The sequence below is a fragment of the Emiliania huxleyi genome (assembly GCF_000372725.1).
Source record: "Emiliania huxleyi CCMP1516 unplaced genomic scaffold EMIHUscaffold_28, whole genome shotgun sequence".
Classification (NCBI taxonomy): Eukaryota; Haptophyta; order Isochrysidales; family Noelaerhabdaceae; genus Emiliania; species Emiliania huxleyi.
This window is the reverse complement of record NW_005199926.1, coordinates 147,742-171,403: the sequence shown is the minus strand read 5'-3', so window position 1 is coordinate 171,403 and position 23,662 is coordinate 147,742. Positions and strand designations below refer to the sequence as shown.

The 23,662-nt window shown below is 64.3% G+C and overlaps 7 protein-coding genes across 7 annotated transcripts; 5 read left to right on the top strand and 2 right to left on the bottom strand.

Annotated features, from left to right (window-relative positions):
- Positions 1–2,816: 2,816 nt before the first annotated feature.
- Positions 2,817–4,189, bottom strand: EMIHUDRAFT_435479 (hypothetical protein). Its single transcript, XM_005776302.1, has 2 exons — positions 3,591–4,189; positions 2,817–3,471 (listed from the first exon to the last, which is right to left on the bottom strand). Exons 1-2 carry the CDS (start codon positions 4,162–4,164, stop codon positions 3,245–3,247), a joined length of 801 nt encoding a protein of 266 aa, XP_005776359.1. The 5' UTR covers positions 4,165–4,189; the 3' UTR covers positions 2,817–3,244.
- A 2,197-nt stretch (positions 4,190–6,386) lies between these two features.
- Positions 6,387–8,196, bottom strand: EMIHUDRAFT_463594 (hypothetical protein; the record flags this gene model as incomplete). Its single annotated transcript, XM_005776301.1, has 6 exons — positions 6,387–6,681; positions 6,795–6,843; positions 6,960–7,050; positions 7,124–7,206; positions 7,280–7,403; positions 7,630–8,196. 6 exons carry the CDS (start codon positions 8,194–8,196, stop codon positions 6,591–6,593), a joined length of 1,005 nt encoding a protein of 334 aa, XP_005776358.1. The 3' UTR covers positions 6,387–6,590.
- Positions 8,197–9,942: 1,746 nt separating this feature from the next.
- On the top strand, positions 9,943–10,579 carry EMIHUDRAFT_56728 (hypothetical protein; the record flags this gene model as incomplete). The annotated part of the gene is given in 2 exon segments (XM_005776300.1): positions 9,943–10,206; positions 10,220–10,579. Coding segments are annotated over 2 exon segments (624 nt in total), but the record flags the coding sequence as incomplete, so codon positions are not given.
- Positions 10,580–13,845: 3,266 nt separating this feature from the next.
- EMIHUDRAFT_206916 (hypothetical protein) lies at positions 13,846–15,313 on the top strand (the record flags this gene model as incomplete). Its single annotated transcript, XM_005776299.1, has 2 exons — positions 13,846–14,928; positions 15,023–15,313. 2 exons carry the CDS (start codon positions 13,846–13,848, stop codon positions 15,311–15,313), a joined length of 1,374 nt encoding a protein of 457 aa, XP_005776356.1.
- Positions 15,314–15,428: 115 nt separating this feature from the next.
- EMIHUDRAFT_450612 (hypothetical protein) lies at positions 15,429–17,308 on the top strand (the record flags this gene model as incomplete). The annotated part of the gene is made up of 4 exons (XM_005776298.1): positions 15,429–15,905; positions 15,991–16,098; positions 16,307–16,830; positions 16,906–17,308. The coding sequence occupies 4 exons, from the start codon at positions 15,429–15,431 to the stop codon at positions 16,913–16,915; spliced, it is 1,119 nt and encodes a 372-aa protein (XP_005776355.1). The 3' UTR covers positions 16,916–17,308.
- A 3,128-nt stretch (positions 17,309–20,436) lies between these two features.
- On the top strand, positions 20,437–20,970 carry EMIHUDRAFT_354531 (hypothetical protein; the record flags this gene model as incomplete). Its single annotated transcript, XM_005776297.1, has 1 exon — positions 20,437–20,970. The coding sequence occupies one exon, from the start codon at positions 20,437–20,439 to the stop codon at positions 20,968–20,970; it is 534 nt and encodes a 177-aa protein (XP_005776354.1).
- Positions 20,971–21,216: 246 nt separating this feature from the next.
- On the top strand, positions 21,217–23,101 carry EMIHUDRAFT_206911 (hypothetical protein; the record flags this gene model as incomplete). The annotated part of the gene is made up of 7 exons (XM_005776296.1): positions 21,217–21,327; positions 21,471–21,683; positions 21,756–21,809; positions 22,149–22,178; positions 22,528–22,588; positions 22,808–22,884; positions 23,090–23,101. 7 exons carry the CDS (start codon positions 21,217–21,219, stop codon positions 23,099–23,101), a joined length of 558 nt encoding a protein of 185 aa, XP_005776353.1.
- Between the last annotated feature and the right edge of the window lie 561 nt (positions 23,102–23,662).

Here is a 23,662-nt window from a genome sequence, read left to right as displayed (position 1 = left end):
TCGATAGCGGCTGCTGGCAGCCGGTTCTCCAACACTCCTCCGGCCTTCCTCGATATCGAGAGAGAGCTGCGGCAACTCATCACCGTCTCCCTTCCCGGACAGCGCCCGATGCACCTGCTTAGCGGCTTTGAGCTCTCCCACGTGCAGGCCACCTGGATGGAGCCGGGTGACTCCATTCAAGAGCACGTGGACAAGGCGATATACGGGGACATAATCGGCACCGTCATCGTCTCGGGAACCTCGGTCGTAACGGTTGGTAGTCGACACCTCGACAGAGCTCAGAGGTCTGGCCAGGGTCACCTGCGTGGGGTCCTGGGTCCCCGAGTACAACGCCACCCGTCCCTCTCATACTCAAACGTCTTGATGGCCGCGTTATTTCGGCTGCCCCCCCACAGCCAGCAGCCCGCTGCCAGACGAGAGGCTGCGAGCCAGACCCCCTGCTCCAGAAAGGGGGACGATCCGGGCGAGTGAGGCAGCTGCTGCGCTATCTGGGCATCCTCTATCATAGCACTACTGATCCCGGTCATCAAGGCTGCCAGTGATAGCGACAGGGGCCGTCAGCAGTCAAACCCCCAAATTTGAGACATCGTGTATTAATTCGCCAAACTTTGTGTATACACAAGGCTAAGAGATTCGCCCCCCTGGGAGGGTGCGGGACCCCGGGTCTTCAAACCTACTCCGAAAGTCACCGGGAATTTCTTTTCAATAAGAGTCCCGAGAATCAACAGTGCAACAGAAGATATGTGCAACGCGTCCGTCCCTCGCCGATCACATATGACTGCATTCGTCGTCGCCGCCCTCTTGCTGCTCCACTCCGCGGAGAAGACGTCCGACTTCTGGGGCAGGGGTCGGGGCCGGCGCCAGCTTTCGCACCGCATCGCGTCTCTCCACTCGCGGCGCGCCTCGCAGAAAGCGCCCCCGCCACCCCTGCCCCCGCCGCCGCCGTTCCCGCCATCGCCGCCGTCGCCGCCCCCGTCTCCTCCCATGCCCCCATCTCCGCCACCATCGCCTCCGCTTCGACTCGTCGAAAAGCTCATGGTCGCATCCGCCCAGCGACCCGCGCACATGCCTACGCCACTGTCCATGAAGCGCCTGTTTGAATCTCCGGCCCGCCCAGCTCCGACTGCGGATGCGGCAGCCGCGGCAGCCGAGACGGGCGGGTTTCTATCGCGCCTCATGGGCAGAGCCCTCGAGGAGGCGCCCAGCCTTCGTGGACGAACAATCTTGCTCTCGATCGACACGCGCGCCCTCCTGCCAGCCGGTAGCGCATTCTGGGCGAGGTCCGCCTACGCCAACGCTCTCTATGCAAACTTCCATGGGTACGATTATGCGTACGTGACGCTGCCAGAGAACGGCACGCACTTCGACAGACACCCGCTTCCACGTCTGCCGACGTGGTGTCGTTTCGTCGTCGTGGCCGCTGCAGCTCAGGCAGCGGGATGTCCCGTCCCTCATCCCTGTCCTATCTTGATCGCATGCCGCCGCTGCTACAGGCTGGCTACTCATGGATCGCTCTGCTCGACTCGGATATGGTTGTGCACCAGCCATACACGCCTCTCGAGGAGCTGCTGCGTTTCAGGCGGCCCCGCCCCACAGCGCCGCAGAGGGCGCGCGATCGCACTGCTCACCCAGCCCGCCCTCGCAATTCAGGCCGCGCGGGAGCCGCCACTCGCTGAGCGAGCGGGCGGGAAGCATCGCGGCGATAGCCATGGACAACAGCTGGTGGCAGCACGGTCACCCGTGCGCGGGCAACCTCCTCTTCCACAACGTGCGCTCTCTGCGGCTCCTTCTCTCGACGTGGTGGTCTATGGATGCGGAGCGTCGGTTCGGGCCTGGGGGTCAGTGGGGTGCGGTGGGCAAGCGCGAGCAGAGCGCGCTGTGGGGCATGCTCAAAGGGCACAAGGAGCTGCGCAGCGCGATCCCCACCCTGGATATCAAGTCGCTCTGGTGCATCCCAAACCGGACCCTTCACCACAGCGCATTCGAGCACTCGGCCGAAGGCGCAACAGCTGCCACACGCGGCGTTATGGCTGTCCGCCCTTCTGAAATTTGCGCGGCGCGTGGCTAGGCGAGCCTCCTCACCGAAGGGGCTGCGACCATGATCTGGAGGTGTGGGGTGGTTGCTCGTCAGCCTTCTTTTACTGCCACGTGCGTGCCTCACGCGAGCGCTGCAACCGTGCTCTACCTAGCAGCTTCCACCCCTTGCCCGCCAGGTGCCGCATATCCACGGCCAATACGCGCACCTGCACCCCGACGGCACCGAGAGCGGCGCGCACGCTGGGTCGTGGCCCACCACTCTGTGTGCTGCCCACGACCGTTCTCTCGGCGCCGTAGGCCTGACGGAGCGAGAATACGCCATCTCCCACGAGGCGGATCAGATGGAGGCGGCAGCTCGAGCGCTGGGCTGCCCTGCGGGCGGGCGCACCCTCTGCTCTGAGCGCGCAGCGCTGGCAACCATTCGAGTCTCGGACACCGACCTTCAAGAAGCAGCGGCTGCCTTGCTGCGTGCTCAACGCTGATGCACGCAGGTCTCGCCCACGGGTCTCGGATCACACACAACGAGAGAGTGGAGACTTAAAAAAAAACACAATCTCGCATTCTTTTCACACGTTTCTCTCTGCGACTGTGAGTAAATAAATAAATAAATAAAACGGACGCATCTACTGTGAGATGGGTAAAAAGGAACAGGTCCCCGCTCGTGCGATCTTTGTGCAGGATTCTTTGTACTGTGAGTGTGTTACCCGCGTTGCCGCGCCCCCCCGCCCGCGGACGTGCGTGCTTTTTCGAATTTGCAATTTGACGCTCGGTCTGGTGTGTTTCTATGGCTATAATATGAACATGGCGCAACAGATACACACATTCCAACCGCAGGGCCCTCAAACAGACAGAGAACACTAGTCTATCCACAAGAGTTCAGTCCGTTTTCGCGGAAAGGGTGGGCCGCTTGTTTTGTGAGGCGACCCATCCAAACGCGGCTGCATGCGCTGCCTCCGCCTGCCTCTATCTCCTCATGCAAAGCATGTAGGATGCCTCATGCTCCATGCCATCCTCGTAGATGCCGTCTCGCTCGCTCGCTCTCGCTTGCGCGCTCTCGCCCTGCTCGCTCTGCTCGCTCTCTGCTCTCCGCTTCCCCAGCCTCTCTCCCCCGCCTCCCCTCTCCCCCTGCTCTGCTCGGCACGCCTACACTGCCGCCCCCCCCCCTCCCTCCCTCCCCGGGCCGGCTCTCGCCGAGCGCTACGCTACGCTACGCGGTCGGGGTCTGCCCCGCCAGCCTCGCCGCCAGCGCGTGGCGCGAGCGCGGGTCGACCTCGAGGCGCGGTGAGCTCGGCCGGCTGTCCGACGAGGGGGAGGAGGGGCAGCCTCGGGAGGAGGCGCCGGACGAGCGGGAGGCGTCGTCGTCGGCGGACGATCCCTCGTAGATCCCGTCGAAAAAGTGCGCGAGCACGTCGTCAAACTCGCCCTCAAACTCACCTGTGCAGCCGGGACAAGGGGTCAGAGGGTTGCTGGGGCAAGAGAGGGCAGAGGCCGCCAGCTGAGGGCCACGTCAGGGAGGGCGTGCAGAGGGGGCGAGCTGGCGGGGCGGCGCGCACCGGCGGCAGCCTTGCTGAAGGCCTCCAGGTCGGCGGGCCGCAGCTTGGGGTCGTGCGGTAGCGGATCATCGCCCCCATCGTCACCACTCGAGATGGCTGCGAGCGGTTCGAGCAGCGAGTCGTCGAGAGGGTCGTCGAGAGACATGAAGCGGTCGAGCGACTCGAGGCTCGCCGTGCGCTCGGCGCCGCCCTCGGCGGCTCGCTGCGCATGCGCCGCCTCCACCACCTCACGCTGCAGCTGCTCAAAACGGCTCATGGCCCTTGCGACCGGTATGCGGCCGCCATCGCCGGTGATCACAGACCACTCACCGGTCGTGCCACACATGCCGACCGTGGGCCCGCAAGGCCGCTTTGGTATGACACCACTCTCCGCATCCACGTGGCACACACTGCCCTCCTCATTCACAAGCATCACCACCCCCTTCAGCATCTCGTCGCTCGGCATCTTTATTCTGTCGTCGCCGGCGCCGGCCAGAAATGTGCCGGGTCGCCGCTTGCCGCTTTTGTTGGGAGTGAGCGTCGGCTCGGCGGTGATTCGCGGCACCGGCGGCGGCGTGGTGACGCGTGCGACCATGAAACGCCTCCCAGTCGCGGTTGGGCTCCAACCCTCGGCCGAGGTGAGGCCTCCCAAAGCTTCTCTTCAGCGTGTTGTGAAACATGCTGTACCCCTCCCCTGTAACGCCCTCTCGCCTCACGATGGGTAACGACAGACAAGTTGGGAGGGGTGCTTTGAGCGGGTGCGCACGCTCGTGGGCCCAGGGCAGCAAGCTGCTGAGCAACGCGAGTCTATCCATTGAGTTGGCCAGCTCGAACCTTGATTGAGCACTTCCACTTGCTTGAGCACTGGATAGGGTCGATTCCGCATGGTACGGGACCCCTCGATCGTCTCGCTCTCCCTCACTGGAGTGTTCATTGGGGGGGGTCGTAACAAACACGGTACAGGATCGAGGTGCACGCTGCCGAAGCAGTGTCGTCCCCCCTCTCCCCGACGGCGATGGCGGTGTGACCGATCGAGCTACAAGAGGAGCTTGGTCAGCAGGATCCGGGATAGTCTGAAGCTACCTACCTCTCACTCTTCTCACTCATGCAAGAAGGCTTGTTGGTTTTCAAAAATCTCTCTCTCATGCATGCTCTCAACGGAGCGACAGGGAGATAGAAAGAGGCAGACGACCAAGGGTTAGGGTGGGCGACGGCTAGCACCACACTCCTCTCCTTAAAATCCCTGTGTGGTGGCGGCGTGCCGTCCTCCCATCCCTCCCTTGGGTTGTCGGCTGCTTTCTTTCTTTTTTCAACGAGCGACCTGAGCAACGCGAGCATGGCAAAGTGTAATCTCAAGCAGGTTGAGCTGGTTGGCACCGAGTTCTACCGGACCACGATGACGGACATTTCGCACATCGACGCAACTTTTTGGAGTTTTTTTTGTTTTTTGCCTGTCAAAAGCGGGAGGGCGCTGACTGACTGAGATTGATTGGACATGTCCCATGACCTGACCGATGATCTGACTCTCCTCGAGCAAGGGCGCCCTCTGTCACGCGGCCTCGCCCGATCGAATGTCAAGGAGTTGCTCTTCCTCACCGAGGAGCAGGCCAAGGGCCTCAACGGCAAATACCCATTCAACAACCGGCGGTCGGGGTACGGCAGGTCCATGTACGTATTTAGTGGGCCGACCATCCTCAATATCTTCAACGATATGGGTGGCAGGGAGGCCCTCGAGCAGCGGAAGCAGAACAAGCGCAAACGCAAGCTGTCTGCCGAGAAGGCAAAGGTGACGGTGTCCGAGGACCGGGAGAAGAGGATTCAGATGCTGCACCGCGCGCTTCGGCACATCGGCGTCGAACCTCGCGACGACTCCACATTCCAAGAGGCTATCGTGCGTGACAAGCGTCTGTGGGACACTCAGCTGAAGGAGTGCATTTACACGGCGGCACAGATGAAGTACATCCACGAGCACCGATGGATGGAGTACGACGAAGCGTTGAAGGAGGAGGTAGAGAAATTGAAGCAGCACAAGGGCTACTTTGAGGGAATTTACCGCGAGTGTGCCGAAGAGGTGCAGGGTCGGAGCGAATTCTGCCTGCCAGACGACGGTTTGCCGTGGCTGCCAAAGAACTCCAAGACCGAAGAACAACTCAGCAAAGCACTCGCGATCGCAAAGGGCGAACTCTACGAGCCCGGCGCACCGATGCCGTGCGCCAGGCATGGCCCGGGTTCCAGTGCGTGAATGTTTGAATGGATCTCAGGGAGTCGGGGGGGCGAGGGGGGTGGATTATTGCGTACCGTCACTCACGCTGGGAATTGGGCTCTGAGATCTGTTCTCCCTGGAAGCGTGTTTGCTCCTCTTTCGGAGTTTATACACTCCGACTCAGAGTACTCGTTCATGCCCGTGGTTGAGGTCGGATGTGTCGTGTAAGTGTGAGACTCTGACGGCGATTGCCTGGGGCACGCCTCCACACGCTCCAGCTGCACCTGCAGTAGCTTGAGATGTCGTTTACTCGTTTATTTTGAAAGTCGGAATGTGAAGACCCGCAGGGCTGGAGCGAAAAAAGCAAGCTGCGAGTGTTAAATTGCTGTCGAACACGCAAAACCAAAAGCCATGGCAAAAGCCAAAACCCAACCAACGCAAAAGCAAAAAAAAACCGAAACGCACGCAGGGCCACAGCGGTCGGCAGCGGACAGCGCGCGCGCGCGCGCGGGCGCGCGGGCCGCGGGGCCACGGCTAGTGTTGTCCGTTTGGCACGCATGTTTTTTTGCGACATGCGCCTTCGGGTAATCGCCCCGCAAGAGCCGGACTTTATTAGCACATGTCGTATGTCGACGCACAGTAGTTACAAACGAGGCAGTTCTGTGCAGGCTGCAGGCAGAGCCTAGCAAGCACAGCTCTCAGCACGCCGTCGCCTGTCGGCGCGCAGCCGCGGGCACCCTCGGCTGCAGGCGCAGGGATGCTCACGAGGGGCCGCCGCGGGCCGAAGCGTAACGCGCGCGAGTCGGCGGGCGTCAGACTCAGTCGCCGCTGCCGTAGACCGCCTCGTACGCCGTCCGTCCGGGCTCGCCCAGAGCGGAGAGGACCTCTGCCCACACCGGCTTCGCGCGCCTGCGGGAAAGAGAGAGGGGAGGGGGGGGGGGGGGGGGGCAAGGCTCCCAAGGGGGGTGCGGCACCAAGGGGCGGCGGTCGGTCGGTCGGTCGGAGGGGCGGGGTCGCCGCGCCGTGCGCCCGAGCCGTCGAGCCGCTCCTTGAGGACGAGCTCTGGCGAGCCTGCGAGAGGGAAGGGGGGGGGGGGGGTGTCACAGAGAGGGCGAAGAGGGAGAAGAGAGGCGTGCGGGCCCGGGGCAGCGAGGGGAGGAGGGAGGGAGACGCAGGAGGGAAGGTGCCTTCGACGACGATCCACGCGCCCGCCGCCACCTCCGCCTCCAGCTGGCCGGCGGCCCACGTGGTCGCGCCGAGAAAGAACTTGAAGCGCGCCTGTGGGACGAGGACACTCCATCAAGCAGGCTTGCGCTGCGCTGCTCCGTCGAGCAGGGACCGTGCAGCGCGCCGCCGCCAGGCTCGAGTCTGCCACGCGCGGGCGAGCAGCCTCCCAGCCGCCGAGCCACAGCCCATCGCGGAGCGGGGCGGCGCCTGCGAAGCACGGCGGCGGCGTGTCGCGGATCGGGTCCCGGAGAAGGCGCGTGGCCCGCGGCGGCGGCGCTGCCCTCGAGCCCTTCCACCGAGTGGAGGGCGGAGAGGGCGTTCTGCCGCTGCGTGCCGCCGAGCCAGAGGGGTGCGATCGCGACGCAGCCGAAGGAGTCGATGTCGATGTCGCCCATCAGCGCCCCCTGCGGGGAGGAGGGGCGCGGGCGCGCTTCTCTCGGCCAGGCCCTGCGGCTCTCGGCGAGGGGCCGGTGCGAGGCCGCGCGTGTGGAGGAGAGAGAGAGAGACAGACAGGCAGAGAGAGGCGCACGGAGCTCTGTGCGACGGTTCCGAGACCGCCCTACCGCACGAGGACTCGGCAACCTAGGGTTCGGGCGAGGGCTCGGGCGAGGGCAGGCTGGATCGCCGCACCGTCCGCCGCTCGAGCAGGACTGCCGACGAGCCTCCCTCGCCGTGCTCGAGGAGCAGCAGCACGGGCAGCATCTGCGCCGTCAGGTCGGGAGGCATCTCGTCGGGCGAGACGGGGCCGTCGAGGCCGAACCGGCCCAGGTCCTTGACGGGGCGCGCGAACGGGTTCCGAGAGCAAAACTTGGCCGGGTTGGCGAGCAGCATCCGGCCGGGCGCGGGCGCGTCGGCGAGGGCGGCGGTCTCGACGGAGCGCATGAGGCGTTCGCGATCGGAGAGAGGCGTGTCCGCTGAGCCGCCGCCGCCGCCGCCGCCGCCGCCGCCCATCTGTCGCATCAGCTGCGCGCGAAAGTCGGCGATGCCCTCCGACTCTGCCTCGGGAAGACCCTCCTCTGCCTCGCCGCCGCCGCCGTCATCCGGCGGTTCGTCGGCCACCTGGAGCCGCAGCGGCGAGACGCGCACGCGGACCGGTGATAACCGGTGCGGGTCCGTGCGCAGCGGCCGCGCTCGACCCCAGTCGAGCGACAGGGAGGGCGTGAGCAGCAGCGCGGCCGACAAGAGGCAGGGAAACATTTTCGCAAAAAAGAATCTTGGCATTTAGAAGAGAAGAAGAACAGTCGGCCCAGAGCGGTGGTTGAGGCCGATTGCCTCAACTGTCAACCACGTGGTTGACAGAGGCCTCAACCCTCAACCAAGTGGTTGACAGACCCCTTCAACCCCTCAACCACGCGGAATGGCTGTCCACACACACCCCCGCGCAAAGGTCTGAACACATTCTCTGTGAACCATTCATGTCGTCTTCTTTAGTACTTTAGACGCCTGGATGCTGCATTTGACGCGCCGTTTTTACGAGTACTTGCTTCAGCTTCGTGCGTGAATGGGAGGTGTGATGCAAAGCCCGGAGGAGCGCTGACAGCCATCGAAGGCCCCCCGCGCAGGGGGGGTCCCGGCCCCTCCGTCTCCGGAGACATTACCGAACTCAAAACTGCTTACCAAAGGCAGATACGAGCTCAGCTCAGTGAGATCTAGCAGCACATACCCTCAGTATCCAGAATAGTAAAGTCTGAAAAAGTCGGTCCGACCGCACACTAATGTGCGCGCAGAGCGGTCTGGCTGTCTGCAGAGCTTCCGTCCGAGCCCTGAGAAATGTCGGAGGCATGTCGGCCCAAGTTCGCGCGATTTTGATGGCGTTGCCCTTATTGCACGTGAAACAGACCGCGCTGGCCACGCACCCTTGTTCCCGGAGGCCAACTCGAACAGGTTTGAGCAATGGCCGCCTTCCATGCTCTCTCCATGCTCGACACGTCCGCCCGCCATCAAGTTGTACGTTGAGTGGCAAAATCCAGCAGGAACTTAGTTGCCTCGAAGGCCGCCCTGCTCGAAGGCCGCCCTGCTCTCGGCATTGTGTTGTTGACTGATAGCACTGTCTGATCCAACCAGAAAGAGCCGTCGAAGAGCCGTCGAGCTACATGAGACCCAAGTCGTCGTGATGTACCAGGAAACGAAACTAGCGCCAAAATTGAGATCTCAGGATTGACATTAATTTCTCGCGCCTGCTTTCGCTGCTTGAGGCGCGCCAAACAGATCCTGCGTCTATGGCCGTGTGCAACGTCAAGTCGTTAACCGCGACAAGACCATCGCACCAACCGCGACTCTGTTGCTTTATGCGGCAGCATTCAACGTGACTCTTGCCGTGGATGGTTAGTGACCGCAATACTACGCCGTGAGCTTAGCTGCACCAGCCGTTTCTCTTTCTTCCCTTGCCTTCTCTTGCCGTCCGTTCTCTGTGCGCATTCCACTGCATGCGGCATCACAAGCGTCTTCTGCCGGGCGCGCATCTGAACTCGTACCTGGTAGGCCATCGCTTTGCTGAAAGATCAGGCGCCTGAATGGCGACAGTGAGCGTCTCCTACTTATGGATTGCGCTCGAGGTATGAGGAGCGCAAGAGCGCGCCGCAGGCGAAGCGATTTTTTGGCGGCAGGGCTTTTCAAGGTTATCTTGTGATCACGCGCGAGCCTGAGAATAGGCCCCGGAGGCCTCAACCCTCAACTAAAGGGTTGACGGGGGGTCTCAACCGTCAACCAGATGGTTGATGGGGGGCCTCAACCCTCAACCCCTCAACCACCCCTCTCGGGGCCGAGAACAGGGAAAGCGACAGGAAGTTGGGTCGACATCGGCCCACTGTCGGATAACGCCCACCTCGCCGCCCGCTCTCTCTTATGCCCTCGCGGCACGAACACGGGTCCACGACAGTCCTCGAGTGGAGCGACGTGAGCGTGGCGCTGGCAGGGAAGGTGCTCGTCTCGCCCAACAGCGGCTCGCTGCAGTCGTCCGAGCTGGTTTGCATCATGGGTCCGAGCGGAGCGGGCAAGACCACGCTCCTGTCCGCTCTCTTTGGCGACAAGGACCTAGCACAAGGCACCGTGCATCTTCGCGGCGAGCCTCTCTTCAGAAACAAGAGGCGCTCCTCGCGCCGGCGACACGTCGCCTCCGAGATGGGCTATGTCCGCCAGAGAGACATCTTCATCGAGGCGCTGACCGTCAAGGAGACGCTGCTCTTCACCGCTCGCCTGCGCAGAGGCGTCGAACGCGGAGGTAGCGGCGCGAGTAGCCGCTGTGGTTCACGACATGGGCTTGCAGCAGACGCTCGACACCACCATCGGGTCTACGATGAGGCGCGGCATCTCGGGCGGGGAGCTGAAGCGTGTCAACATTGCGGCAGAGCTGCTGGGCATGCCCAAGGTGCTGCTGCTCGACGAGCCGACCTCCGGGCTCGACTCCACCTTTGCGCTGCTGGTGATGGCGAAGCTGAGATCGTACGCCGCCGCGCACGGCGTCGGCTGCCTCTGCACTCTGCATCAGCCGTCGCTCCAGATCCTCGAGCTGGTGGATCGGGTGGTGCTCATGGCGCCCGGCGGCGCGACCGTCTTCTCGGGCGGCCCGGCCTCCCTCGCGGCGCACCTCCACCGCCTCGAGCTCGGAGCGCCGGACCGGCTCTCTCTCGCCGACCACGCGATGCAGCTGCTCTGCGACCCGGCCGAGTCCACGCGCCTCGAGAGCGAGTGGTCGACCGCCGCGCCCACGATCTGTGTGGCGGTCGTTCGTCCCGACGCCTCCGCCAATGCCGCGGCGGAGGTGTCGATGTCTCGGACCAAGCTGAGGCGGCGGGCGCGACTGCCCTTCCACCGCACCGTCTGGCTGCTCGCGCGGCGGCAGGTTCGCCAGTCGCGTTCCACGCTCCTCAAGGTGGCGCCTCGAGTCTTCCGCCCCCTCCCCGTCCTCGCCGAGAGGTGACCTGATCCCCCCGCCTGCACCTCGCCAGGCGGACGAGATCGCGCTGAACGTGCTCATTGGCGTCATCACCGGCCTGATCTGGTGGCAGAGCGCCGGCAGCGACGCGGAGCAGGGTGCGCTCTTCTTCTTCGTGGCGCACATGACGTGGTGGCCCGGCTTCCTCTACCTCTTCGCCTTCCCCGCCGAGGTTGCCGTCCTCACCAAGGAGCGCCTCTCCCACGCGCGCGAACGGAAGCAACACACGCTCATCGTACGCGCCCCTCCTGCTGTCATCAGGAGCTCCTCTCCGACGCGTACTCGATCGAGGCGTACCTCCTCTCGAAGGTAGTCGCCGACACGCCCTCGGAGATCGTCTGCCCCTCCGTCTTCTTTGCGTGCGCCCTGCCCATGTGCGGCTTCGAGCCGGTCGCCTCGGTCTGCATCTGGCTGACCATGCTGCTGCAGTTCCAGACGAGCGCGATCATCGGAATGCTTTGTTCGATCGTGAGCGACCACCCAAGGTGCCCGATCAGCGCAAACACGCTGATCTCGGCCGTCAACGTGCTGCAGATGTGCGCTGGCGGCTTCCTACGAGACCCCCGCACGTACCCGGGAGGGCTGCGCTGGCTCAGCTACACGAGCATCTTCTACTACTCCTCCTCCATCATCTCCCAGGTGTCATCACCAACCCACACCGCCGACCCGCGATACAGCCCGCTTGGGCTGGGTGCCAATGTGGCCACCTTGCTCGCCATCACAGTCGGCCTCAAGCTGTGCCTGTACGTGTCGCTAAAGAGTAGAAACCTCCGGTTTGCCTGATGGCTGATGAGTGATGTACTTTTCATGAAATAAATAACTTAAATGGTTAAAATGCACTATATATCGTATGTAGACTGGTTGCAGAAGCGACCTCCATGCGCACGCTCTCGCTGGCGAGAGGTTAGAAAAGGTTCCCCGCCCATCATGCTGCCCATGCCCGCATGCGCGGTCTTTGACAAATGTCTATTTTACGCCGATGTGCGATGATCCGCGACACAAACTCAAAGTCAAACAAAAAAAGATGTGGCCCCCAAAACATTGTTGGTGGCTTGGTCGTTGGTGCGAATTGACTGTCCCCGCGCCGTGTCACGAAGTCCATTGTTTGTGGACGTACTTTTAGCTTACTGGGAGAAAAGGGGAGGAGGGGTGTGTTCTCTGGCCCCTAATGTGTAGAAAACCTTGTGAAGTCTCTCGCAAACTTACGCGTGACAAGTGTTTGCTGGAGCATCAAGCATGGCGACCTCCGCCACCACCTCCCGCGTGGCTGCCCTCATGGGCCACGACGAGCTACGGGCGCCAGTATGGCTGTCATCTGCCCGGACTGCGCCGCAGAGCGAGGATGAGCTCGTGCAGCTCGAGCTCTCCGCCGCGGAGCTCCACCGAGGCTGGCTGCTCCGCTGCCTCAGCTTCACGGCAAACCGGATCGTGGCGGCGCTCAACGAGGTCGACCTCTTCTACGCGACCGTACCGCAGCAGCGGGTGACACAGCGGCAGCTGGCAAAGCGCCAGCCGGTGCGGACGCACATGGGCCACGCGTTGTGGGCCTGGAGCAAGGCGCCAGCCCGAGAGCCCGTCGGACCCCCACTCGAATCAATCACCACGCGCCCTCCGCCGGCCCCGCTCCGAATCGAGCTTCAAGCCCTGCCCGTCAAAACTAGGTACTCATGCTCCTCGGCCTGCTCCGGCTGCGCGAGGGCGCCCGTCCCATGTACCAGTGGGTGCTCTGGCTAGACAACGACGCCACCTTCTCCACCCGGGCGTTGCACCCTTGGCTGCGCGGCACGCCGGGCGGCGCGATACGCAGGCACCCGAGAGAGGTCCGGCTACCTCTGCGCGATCTGGCCGACAACAAGCAGGGGCGCGCCTACCACCAACCCGACGTTGTCGCCGAGGACGACGTCTGCGCCGTGTTGGGCAAGGACATGGGTGGCTGGCGGGGTGTCAACGCGGGCACCTTGGCTGGCGCAGCACGGGCGGAAAGAGTGAGCAGCGCCCGCTCACAGTTTCGAGAGGCAAGAGTAGGCGCGATGGCGGCGCGCAACACGCGCGCGTCCCACGCGCTGCTCGACGAGTGGTGGGACGTGCCGGCGCGCGAGGGGGCGCCGTCTATGCTGACCGACTTCCCCGCCGAGCAAGGAGCACTCAACACCCTGCTCAAGCGAGGGCCGCTCAACGATACCTTTGAGCGATGCGTGCACGTCCGCCCCTCCGCCGATCTGTACACGCCAGGCCACTTCATCTCGCACTTTACCGGACCACACCGTGCGTGCAAGAGGCGCGCGCCTCGTCGCCTCTCCAGCTGCCGCCCGGGCCCAGACCGCCGGGCCCGTGCGCAGGTACGCCTCGTCGCCGCCCGAGGACCGGCTGCGCTGCTTCTTTCGCCACTATGGCGAGCAGCAGGTGGCCTCCCTCTTCCGCCTGCCAAACGCCGCCCCGTGCGGCGAGCTCAGCCAGGAGGTGCGCGGCCTGCGAGTCGAGTACCAAAAGTTCTGCCCCGACCCTGAGCTGGGCTCGGCGAGCCACTGGCTCAAGTAGAACCTATTTTGAGCCTAGTGCCTAGATAAAAAAATCGGCACCTGCGGCGGGCGAGGGCAGACACCTCTCGTTGGACGTTGCAATCCGAAAAAATGGTTCTCCTGAGAGAGATTTTTAGCAATACCAAACAAATCTAACACTCACACGTCATTTGGGGCCTGGAGCCCTGTTTGTGTTCTCCTGTGTGGATCGTGCTATCTATCGCAAGAAGTCTTGATCACACATAACAGCGCGGGCGGAGAGGGGACAAAGTCAAACTTCTAATCAAGGTAATTCGCCAGCCCAACGGCGCGGCGACGTGCGTCCCTTTGGGGCACCCTACGTACAGCAACCGGATATGGCGGGATTTAGGCGGGCCGCACTGTAAAAGTGATATGGAACGATGCCAGGGTTCGACTCATGCCGACGGGAGCTGGGTGCCGCGTGCCGCACCTCCGTACGAGATTATGCCGGCGGCGTTCTACGCTCGCTTTCAAGACGCCTCTCACTCTCTTCCGAGGTCGTTCCATGGCGCCGCCGCCGGCCTCACATGCGACGATCGGTCCTTCACCCGGCGGAAGGAGCCTCGCAAGCATTACGAGTGGCGGCCGCGAGCATGCGCGCTCGATGCGTGGGACCGCACCCGAGCGTGCGCTCTGCTCGAGGAGCGCGACGTACGGCAGGTGGTCGTGGTTGGCGACTCGATCAGCGAGCAGATTTACGTTTCGCTCGTGATGCTGCTGCAGGGCCTCGACGGGTTTGGTCCGCCCGTCAATGGGAGCACGAGAGTCGTCGCTGCAAAGGGTGCTGAACTCCACTCGAAGGCAGCTGTGGCGTGCGACGGCCGCGTCCGCCTCTCCTACGCTCGCAACGACCTGCTGCTGTGGAGCTCGTCGGGAGCGGAGACCAACCTCGTGCGGTGGTGTGCGGGTAACACGATCCTCGAGCCGTGGGCAGTGCGCGCCGTGCATGACGCCGACCTCCTGGTGCTCGGCGCTGGCATTCACGCCGTCTCCTCTCTCGAGAGCATCAACTCGTCGGCGGCCGCCGCCTTCCCAGCGCACAACCTGCGCCACACGCTGCGCCGTCTGGTGGCCGAACGGGCAAAGCGCGGTGCGGCGCCGGAGTCGGTCGTGGTGCTTGGCGCCCCACTTCCGACGCCGGGGTGCGAGAGTATTGGCGCGCCACTCACCCTCTCGGGTGCAGCGCTGCACGCCGGTCGGCTCAAGGCCCACCCCTTCGCTGCACAGTGGCGGCAGCTACAGCACTTCAATCAAGCAGCGCAGTGGGTCGCGCAAGACGCGGGCGTGGTGTGGATCGACGTCGCGGCGCTCAGCAGAACGCGGCCCGACGCGGCGGTGGCGGCACATGGCCTCGGCACGCCTGCCAGCCGGGGACGAGTTTCGTCCGTTGGTGACTGCGTGCACACCTGCCAGCCGGGGCCGATTGACGAGTACGTGCGTCTGCTCTTCCACGAGGTGTGTCGCCCTGCCATGGGTAGCAGCAATCCCGTCACACGCGCGTCATGCTTGTCGAGACCGCGTCACACGCGCGGCGGCTCCTACCCACCAGGTGCGGAGCAGGACGGCGCTGCGCGTTTCCGTGACGCCTAAGACCCGCCGCTTCTTCTCGGTGTCGGAGGCGGAGTGGCTTCGCCACCGCCCCCTCGAGCGGCACGGGGGCGTCGGCCTCCCGCCCGAGCTGCAGCCGGCAAAAATGGGCTACCTCTGCGCCTCCGCGGCACCCTGGTTCCCGTACCTCGAGTGCCGGGGCCGTTCCGCGCCGCAGCAAGCCAATTTTTGTTTGGGGATGCTCGACGCAGAGACAAAGCGGTCCCTGATGGAGATGGGCACGCCGGCGTGAGTGGCTGCGCGAGAGGGTCTGAGTTAGATCTCATTCGAAGCAAAACTGAAATGCAAAAAAAGAATTTCAAACTCGCGTAACACGGCGGCAAACTCGCCCGGGGCCCCGTTGTGGGATGCTTACCGTGCCGCACCTCGAGAGGGGCAGGCGCCAGGCTAATCGCAAGGCTTGGCTCGCGGCGGCCGCTCTCTTTTTTTTTGCAGCCGTCTGCGTCATTGCGAGCGGCGCGGTGACACCGCCACGGCAGACGAATGATCACTCCGCTGCAGACGAGAACGCAGCTGCACAGCAAGCTGTCGCTACAGATTTCGCTTCCGCGCTGGACACCCTTCAGAAGACGCAACAGGCGCAGGACGCGTACATCTCGTCGATGGACTCGCAGTACCAAGCACACGACACCGGCGGCGGCCCTGGCCTCAAGGGCGATATGATGCCCGCCGGCTCGGGCCTCGACGACAAAGGGACCGAGGCTGCCACGGTTGAGTACATGCGGCTGCAGGACGGGACGCAGCGCAACATGATCGACGCGACGCGCCGCTTCGCCACAGGCGCCCCACTCGCTTCTCCTCTAGAGCCACTAAGAAGGGATCGGGTTTCCTCGTTCGGGTAGACGTGACACCACCACATAGTCACGACTGCCCCACTATAGCACTGCACCTTGCGCAGGCGACCTCAAGAGCCGGGAGGAGGTGGACGCGATGATGGAGGGCGAGGGCGTCGAGTCAAAGACGGGCTCCGCGATGCACTCGAGCGAGCGCCCCTCTCCGTTGGCCGACGAGAGAGGCGTGGGGGGCAGCGTCTCTTCACACACCACGCTGCGGGTATAGGCACGCTGCTGCTCAACGACCTGGGCAAGGCGAGACGACTCGCAGACACACACTCGCCACCCTGCCACACGCACCGTCGCCAACCCTGCCCTCTCTCGGACTCCCTGCCTCCGGGCTCCTCCCTCGACCCCACATACACCCCCAGCCAGCCCCCCCCCTTCCGCAGGCGGGCAAGGCCCTCGGCGCCGCGGCCTACGCCAACGTCGAGCAGGCGGAGCACTCCGTCGAGCAGAGCCTCGGCTTCGCGCCGCCGGACGAGAAGCGGCACCGAGCTCACCCGGCCGCCGCTTCTCCAGCCGGCGAGTCGCTCCAAGTGTCGCTCCACTCCCCGCCCGCCGCGCGAGCTGCGCCGGCCGAGAAGAAGATGTACTCGCCGGCCGAGTGCTACGGCGACCAGGCGGGCTGCAGCCAGCGGCTGGAAGAGCACCCGGCCGACCTCGTGGGCGGCCACACCAACGCCGTCATCCTCGCGTCGGTCGCCGGGTTCGCCGCCGGAGGAGGGCCGCTCTCCGGCGGGGCGGCGGGCCTCCTGGCCAACACCGTCCTGGCGGAGGACGAGGACCCGCCGCCCGCGCCGACACGGGGCGGGCTCACGTGCGGCGGCTCGTGCGAGTACGGCGGCGGCACCCCCGGCCGCTGCGCGCCAAAGGAAGACGCCGCGGCGGGAGCCGCCCGGTTTTGCTTCCAAGAGTGCGTCCCGGCGGCGCCCTCCCGCGGCGGCGACGCCGCCGTCTTCTCGCGCTGCATCCACGAGCTCTCGCCGAGCCGGCGGTAGAGCGGTAGGAGCCGAAGGACGGCAGCCGATCGATGGCATGCCCGGTCGCCGACGCACCGAGCATCGGCAAGCATCACATCAAGCTCAAGCCGAGCTGGCATCGAGAGGTGCATTCCCTTCTCAGACACGCCCATGACATGACATGCGAGCATGTCTCTCCCACGGGGTGCACATACATGTCCACACATGGTGCATGCGCATGGCACACATCAATCATGATGCCTCATTTCATTGATTACGTGGGCCTGCGGGTGCACACTGAGCCGTGGGTGCCCATGCACACCCCCCGACACATGCACACCCGCTCGCTCGTTACACGTGTAGCTCTATTGACTATTCTTGTCATCAAGACTGGATGGAGTGGACGCATATAAAGTTTTCTCTGGATAAGCTCTTGACGAGTTGACGAACAAAACAAAGGGCGGGGGGGCGCAGGGGGGCCACGCGTATCGTGCATCTGCATGTGCTGAATGTCGGTCCAATGTGAATGCAGAATGGCTGAATAACTAACTCTAGGTGAAATGTCGTGGAGCACTGGTTGCTCCACCCAAGTCGAGAGGCCGCCCGGGGGGCACTTGGAGCACTTGGAGTGCAGTCGGCAACCTCACATCCAGGGCCGGGGAGCTAAGAAGCGCACCCAGCGGGCCGGATCCCGGTTCCCGGATGATCGGCGAGCGCCGGGGTTTCTTTCTTCTGCGGTTTCTTCTTCCGCAGCGCCACCCAGGGTTCCAGCTCCTACCCGGATAGGGGGTCTGTTGACACTGACTCGAAGAGATTCAAAAGTCTCTCTGACTCGCGCCAAAACGCCCTGCCTACCTCCACACAGGCCGCGCAGCGCAGCGAAGCGAAAAAGAGGGAAAAGGCGAAAATAGGGGGCGTTTTCATATTTCTCACCCTACTTCACTATTGGTACATACCTACTGCAGGGCCTTTTGGGCCAACAAAGACAAACCACCTACCTTAATTAAAAGAAACAAGAAAAGCAGACTAGTGATGGAGTGACGGAGAGCCACAGCAGACCCAGCTCGGTGGAGCCGGAACGCAGCATTGCCTGTGTCCACTCAGCGATGGACAGCAGCCCGAACCGTAGCCCGAACTGCAGCCCGAACGTTAAGACACTTGCAATCGCCGCTGGCCTCTTCACGGTTATCACGCTCGCTCAGTTCTTCGCAGCAGTCGCAGCCAACAGCACCGCGCTGCTGGCCGACTGCGTCTCGATGGTTGCCGAGCCTCAGCCGGCCACATTTCTCGCAGTGGGCCGTGCCGAATCGAGCTGGCTGCGTGGATAGGGGATCGACGCCATCTCGTTCGTCCTCTCCATGCTCACCGAGCTCTTTCCGTGTGCGAGTCCGAGGCACCAGGCCTTCGCCCAGCTGACGAGCGCCTTCATCAGCCTGGTACTCCTCACCTCCTTCACCACCCTCTTCTTCCTCGACGCGTGGGAAGTCACCTTCGCGCAGGAGGCGTTCGACACCTCGTGCTGCGACGTGCCCTCCACTCTCGCCCAGGTGGAGGCAGACTTCGCCGCCGCCAACTCCGGTGTGCATCGACTGCCCAGTGGACTGCCCGGTCTCTGAGCGGCGTCTCTTCACGCGTCTGGCCGTGAGCAGGTGCCGACTCCCTCATCGCCGCGGACTGCCTGCTTGTCGGCGGCGCCTGCGAGGCTGCCGTCGCCTCCTTCGACCCGGCGGCGCCGCTGTGGGAGAATGCGCCGCTCTGCGCCGGCAGTGCCGCCTCGCCGCAGCTGGACAGCGGCGGCCCCGCCTGCACGTGGTCCGGCGTCGACCCGCGCGTTGTCTTCGCCTTTGCGCTCTTTGGCCTGGTGTTCGATGTCGCCTCCCTCTTCACCTTCCGCTACTGGACCGACCCCGAGGAGATGGAGGAGGCGGAGGCGGTCAACATGGGCCCTCTCCGCAGCTCGCACGGCCGCCGCCCCCCCCTGTGAGCAGCGCCTCGTCACGCCCTCTCGCCGTGGTCAGGCTCCGCCTTTCTGCACCTCGCCTCCGACTTCCTGCGCTCCACCACCACCCTCGTCCTCTCCCTGCTCATCTTCGCCAACCCCGCCCAGCCCTCCTACCTGTTTGACGGCTCGGCCACCCTCTTCATCACCGCGACCATCCTCGCCGGAGCCGCCGCCGGGCTGTGGCAGTGGGCCGTGCAGATGAGCGACTTGCTCTGTGGACGAGAAAAAGCCGCCCTGAGGCCCTTCTCCGTCTCGGTCCGCCGCCCGAACTGTCGCCGCGCGAGGCTTGGCCGCGCGAGCCGCGTCTCTTCACGCCGGCACTGCGAACAGGTCCGCGCCTCGGCGGCGGCGCGCACGAGCATGCAGCAGCGGGGCGCGAGCCTCTGCGAGCCCAGCGGCCGCGCGTCGGGGCTCTCCTCGCCCGCCGCTATGCCCGACGCCTCCGCCGAGCCCAACCGCGCCAAGAGGGTGAGCGGGCTCCGCGCCTGCCTCGCGCGGCTCCTGCTCGCGGCCCCGCCCGACGAGTCAGGGGGGGCGCGAAGTCCACGGGTGTCCATGCACTGAGCCCGCCGCTCTCGAGATGTGTGCATCGGAGCCGATCTGCGCGTTTTTTTAAATTTTGTTGTGTGTGCAGGACGGTGCTCGGTGGGTTAGGTGTATCTATATGTACTACGTATAACGTAACAACAGAGGCGTATCGAAATGCAATACCTGATACACCTCTCGCTCTCCCGCGAGGCCGACACCTCTCCTCCCCGCGACTCCAACACCAAGAAGTTGAGTCCTCTCTTTCGCTCGGTTAGCCGGTCCTATACTGTATAACTTCAAACGAAAGCCGTACGCACAAAAACCCGGACCCAAGATCACGCACGACAGTCGTCGTTAATTTCACAGTTCAATCTTCAAAGAAATTATGGTTGTGCATTGAGGCTTGACTCGGGCACTCGTCGGCTGGCGGGCTTCAGTCGCTCCCGCATCCGCGCGACCTTGGCGAGAGTCGTGGCGTCCGGCGCGAGCCGGTCCCGCTGCGCATGCTCTGGGCAACTCGCGTGCTCGCCGCAGTCGCTCGGAGGCCTCGCGGTGACACTGGGAGGAGCTTCCTGCTGGCACTCACGAGAGCCTCTTGGTACGACCGCCTGCGCGTCGCCAGGAGGCGCGAGCACCTCTTGAAGTGCGTCGGCCCGTAAGAGATCGGAGCACTCGTTCAAGAGGGCGCGATATGCCTCAAGCGCGGCGTACGAGTCGGCCGGCGGAAGCAGCTGAGCGGCGTCGGATCGCGCCGGCTGTCCGCTCTGGACAGCCGCCTGCGAGTCCGGCGCAGCAACCTCGCGCTGCAGGTAGCACTCCAGGGCCTGAGTGGAGCGCATGGCAGGAGTCGGGTGTGCCAGCGATCGCGTCGCGCCGGCGCTTGCGCCGGCGCCAGATTTTCTTTTTTGTCGAGCTGCTTTCTCGCTGTGCCCTCTTCTGCCACATACGATTTATTTCTTTTTTTGAGCCGCCTCACAGGCCTTCGCCTCTCTTCGGCAGGGACGGCGGTGCAAGAGGAGTCAGCGCTGATATGTCGTTTCTATTGGCGCTGGCTGTCGCGTCCGCGCCGGCCGTTGTACTGCACGCTCCGCTGGTGCCGCGGCGAGCAGCAGGCGTGAGACCGGGGCTCGTACCGCGATGCCGCTCTGCGCCGCTGTTCGCGTGCGAAAGTGAGACGAGTGAGTCCGAGCGGCGGGACTCCAACTTGTTCGAGGACGTGTGGTCGAAGTATGTGCTGATCCGGCCGGGTTGGAAGATGGACGAGCTCAAGCAGTCGACAAAGCTGCGGACTGCAAGAACGTGGTCTTGGGAGGAGCGCACGCCAGGTACCGCCCGCACGATTGTGCTGAGCGCCGCCGTCATTGTCATCATGGCCATCCCCTACCTGGTCATTCCCTATTTGCTCGAGTTTGCTGCGCTGTCCGTCTCGGGCGTAACGCCCCAGGAGTATTTTGCGGCGGGAAGCTCCGACGTGGCGAGCAACGTCGTCGGTGCACTCGGCGAGCTCGGCAGGGTCATCGCCGACGCGCTGGAATGGCTTTTTGCGGAGACGGCCGCGTACTAGCAAGCCAGCCGCCCACTCTGTGAGCTGTGGTGAGCGCGAGGGGGGGGTTCCGCGCTGTTACTTGTGTAAGTCTCTGTCGTGCACTTGCTAGTACGTGAGAGTTGTGAGTGAGGCTGGGTGAGAGTCGGCCACGATCACGTCACGAAGCACGCCTGTATTGTGTATGTTCGCTCGGGCACGGGCTTGGTTTCTCGTTTCGCCTGGCGGCATCCAGTTCCGCGCCGGGTCTTGTCTGCCGACATACACATGTCGCTGGTGGTCGCCGCCGACGCCACTGCCGGCCCCAAACCTTTCCTGGCGAAGTTGTATCAGATGGTCGACGAGGAGGAAACGGCGGACATCGTCGGATGGACGCAGGTGCACACATGCTTCGCCGCGTCCTCCCGGGGCCGCCGCAGCCCGCATGCAATGAAGAACGCGAGAGAGCACGCCCGGCCGCTTCTCCCCTCGCCGAGATGCATGACTAGCGCGCAACGTGTGCGCACGGCTGCGCTTTGTAGGCTGGCGACGGGCTGGTTGTCAAGGATCCGGAGCAGGCGGGAGCGAGAGAGAGATATCCACGCGCCCTCCTACCGCAAAAACACCGCTGCGCGCGTCCCTTCGCCTGCGCGGCGGCTCGGCGGGGGCACAACTGCTGGTGGTGCCCCAGCATGTGGTGGGCAGCCCCGCGGTGGCACGCCGCCAGCACTGCAGAAATCACCCCTGCGCTATCCGTACCCGCGCCCGCCCGACGCCGCAGCCTCTCCCCGGTGGCCGCCCCTCACTGCCCTGCCGCCCTCCCTCAGTTTGCGCAAAAGCTGCTCCCGCTCCACTTCAAGCACTCCAACTTTTCGTCCTTTGTGCGGCAGTAGATGCGGGGCCCACACACCCCTGCGCTACCTCGGAGGCCGCCACACCGCTCGAGCAGCACGCCGCGTGCCCCTCCCTCTGCCCTGCCTTGCGGCTGCGCCGCCTCTGCCGCCCACCGCCGGATCGAGGGCGCGGCCGTGTCGAGGCCGCCGGCGCCGCAGGAGACGCGTCTGCACCGCCCACCGCCCCGTCCCCCGACCGCCGGGTCTGCACTGCCGGGTCTGCAGGTGCGGCAGCTCAACACGTACGGCTTCTCCAAGGCCGACCCCGAGCAGCGGATCTGACCTCACCACTACCCTCTTTCTGTGAGCATGACCGACTATGATCAGGTCGACCCCGACTCGTGGATCTTCGGCCACGTGCACTTCCGCAAAGGCCTCCTCCGCCCTCCTCCGCCCCTCTCCGCCACAACCTCATTGTTGCGATGCGCCGCCCGCCCCTCCCTTCATTAGGCGCCCAGGGCCCGCCTCCGCCCCGTCGGCTCACGGGCTCGCGGCGAGGAGCATCGACCACACGAGTCCGGCTACCCGCGTCCCGCCCTCCGCCCCTCAGGCCAGTACGACGACCTCCGCCTCATTCAGCGCAAGTCCTCCCACCGGCCGGTCACAAACAAGGGCGGAGCCGCGGCGAGCTCGGCGAGCCGCGCCGCCGCCGCGGGCCCCGGGGCGCGGCGAGCCGGCCTCTCACCACGCCTCCAGCTGTGAGCAGGCGACCAACCCGCCGCAGCCCTTCGACTCTGCCGAGGCGAGCGCGCAAGAGGCGGCGCTGCGTGCCGAGATCCAGTCACTCCGGACCTCGCACGACAACATGAGCGCGAGGATCAAGTCGCTCTCCGGCGAGCTTCCACCGCCGACCCCTCGCCGCAACCGCCCTCGCCACCACCTCCCTCGCCGCCGCCGCCAAGCCCGCCCCCACCCTCGCTGCTTGCCGCCGCCGCCGCCGAAGCGCCCCCAGTCGCTGATCCCTCGGCGGCGTGTGCTTGCCTCAGGCGAGCTGCTTGCGACGCGCGAGCAGCAGCAAAACACGCGCCACTCGATCACGAAGATCTTCTCCTTTCTGACGCAAGTCTACCACGCACACAGCTCGCAGCAAGGGCAGCAAGGGCTCACTCCGCGCGCGGCCATAGATGCGCCAGACGGGCCCCTCGAGACGGCCCTCTGGCGTCGCACTCTCCGCCTCGAGCCGTACCCGGCTGCATCCCGGCTGCATCCCGTCTCCTCCACGCTGTCCTCCCCGCCGGACGTTGGAGCAGCCCCCCACTCACCAACAGGAACAACAGTAACAAACAGTAACAGCTTGGGCTGGGGAGAACACTTGAACAACGTTGAGGATTTCAGCCAACAATAGTGCAACTGTTAGGCCCAAAGTTAACGTCTGAGCTTGGATCTGTGACTAAAGCCGCTTACCACTGATGGATCCCCACCCGAATAACACACAGTGAGCGCCCCAGCACTTCACTACGGTCTACGCCCTCCGCGCGAAATCACTAGTGGTGCTTTGTGGCAGCACATTGTGCTTTGTGGCAGCACGGGTGCGGTGCCCGAGACCGAGTAGAGGCTCTACCCTAGAGGGGGCGCTCCGCCGCTCTAACGTAAGGGGAAACCCTCAAAGCGCGCAGACCCAGACGCCAGACCAACCCTCCTCTCGGGGAGACCCCGCCCGTGTTTACTTTATGGTTTCCTGGATCCTGCAAACGCGCACCGTAACCCGATCTTGATACATCATCCGGCCCCCGCGCTCGCCCGCTCGGGGTGCGCTTCTTTTTTAGGACTTATAGCTCCCCCGGACCTGGGGTGTCCGGCTCCCACACCTCCCAGCGTCCGGGGTGTGAGCGCAGATAACT

Excerpts from the sequence above, each read along its gene's own strand:
- EMIHUDRAFT_435479 (XM_005776302.1), bottom strand. The coding sequence starts at position 4,164 with ATGGTCGCACGCGTCACCACGCCGCCGCCGGTGCCGCGAATCACCGCC. Across the intron at positions 3,472-3,590 it reads CTTCAGCAAGGCTGCCGCCG|GTGAGTTTGAGGGCGAGTTT; the intron begins GTGCGCGCCGCC and ends CCGGCTGCACAG.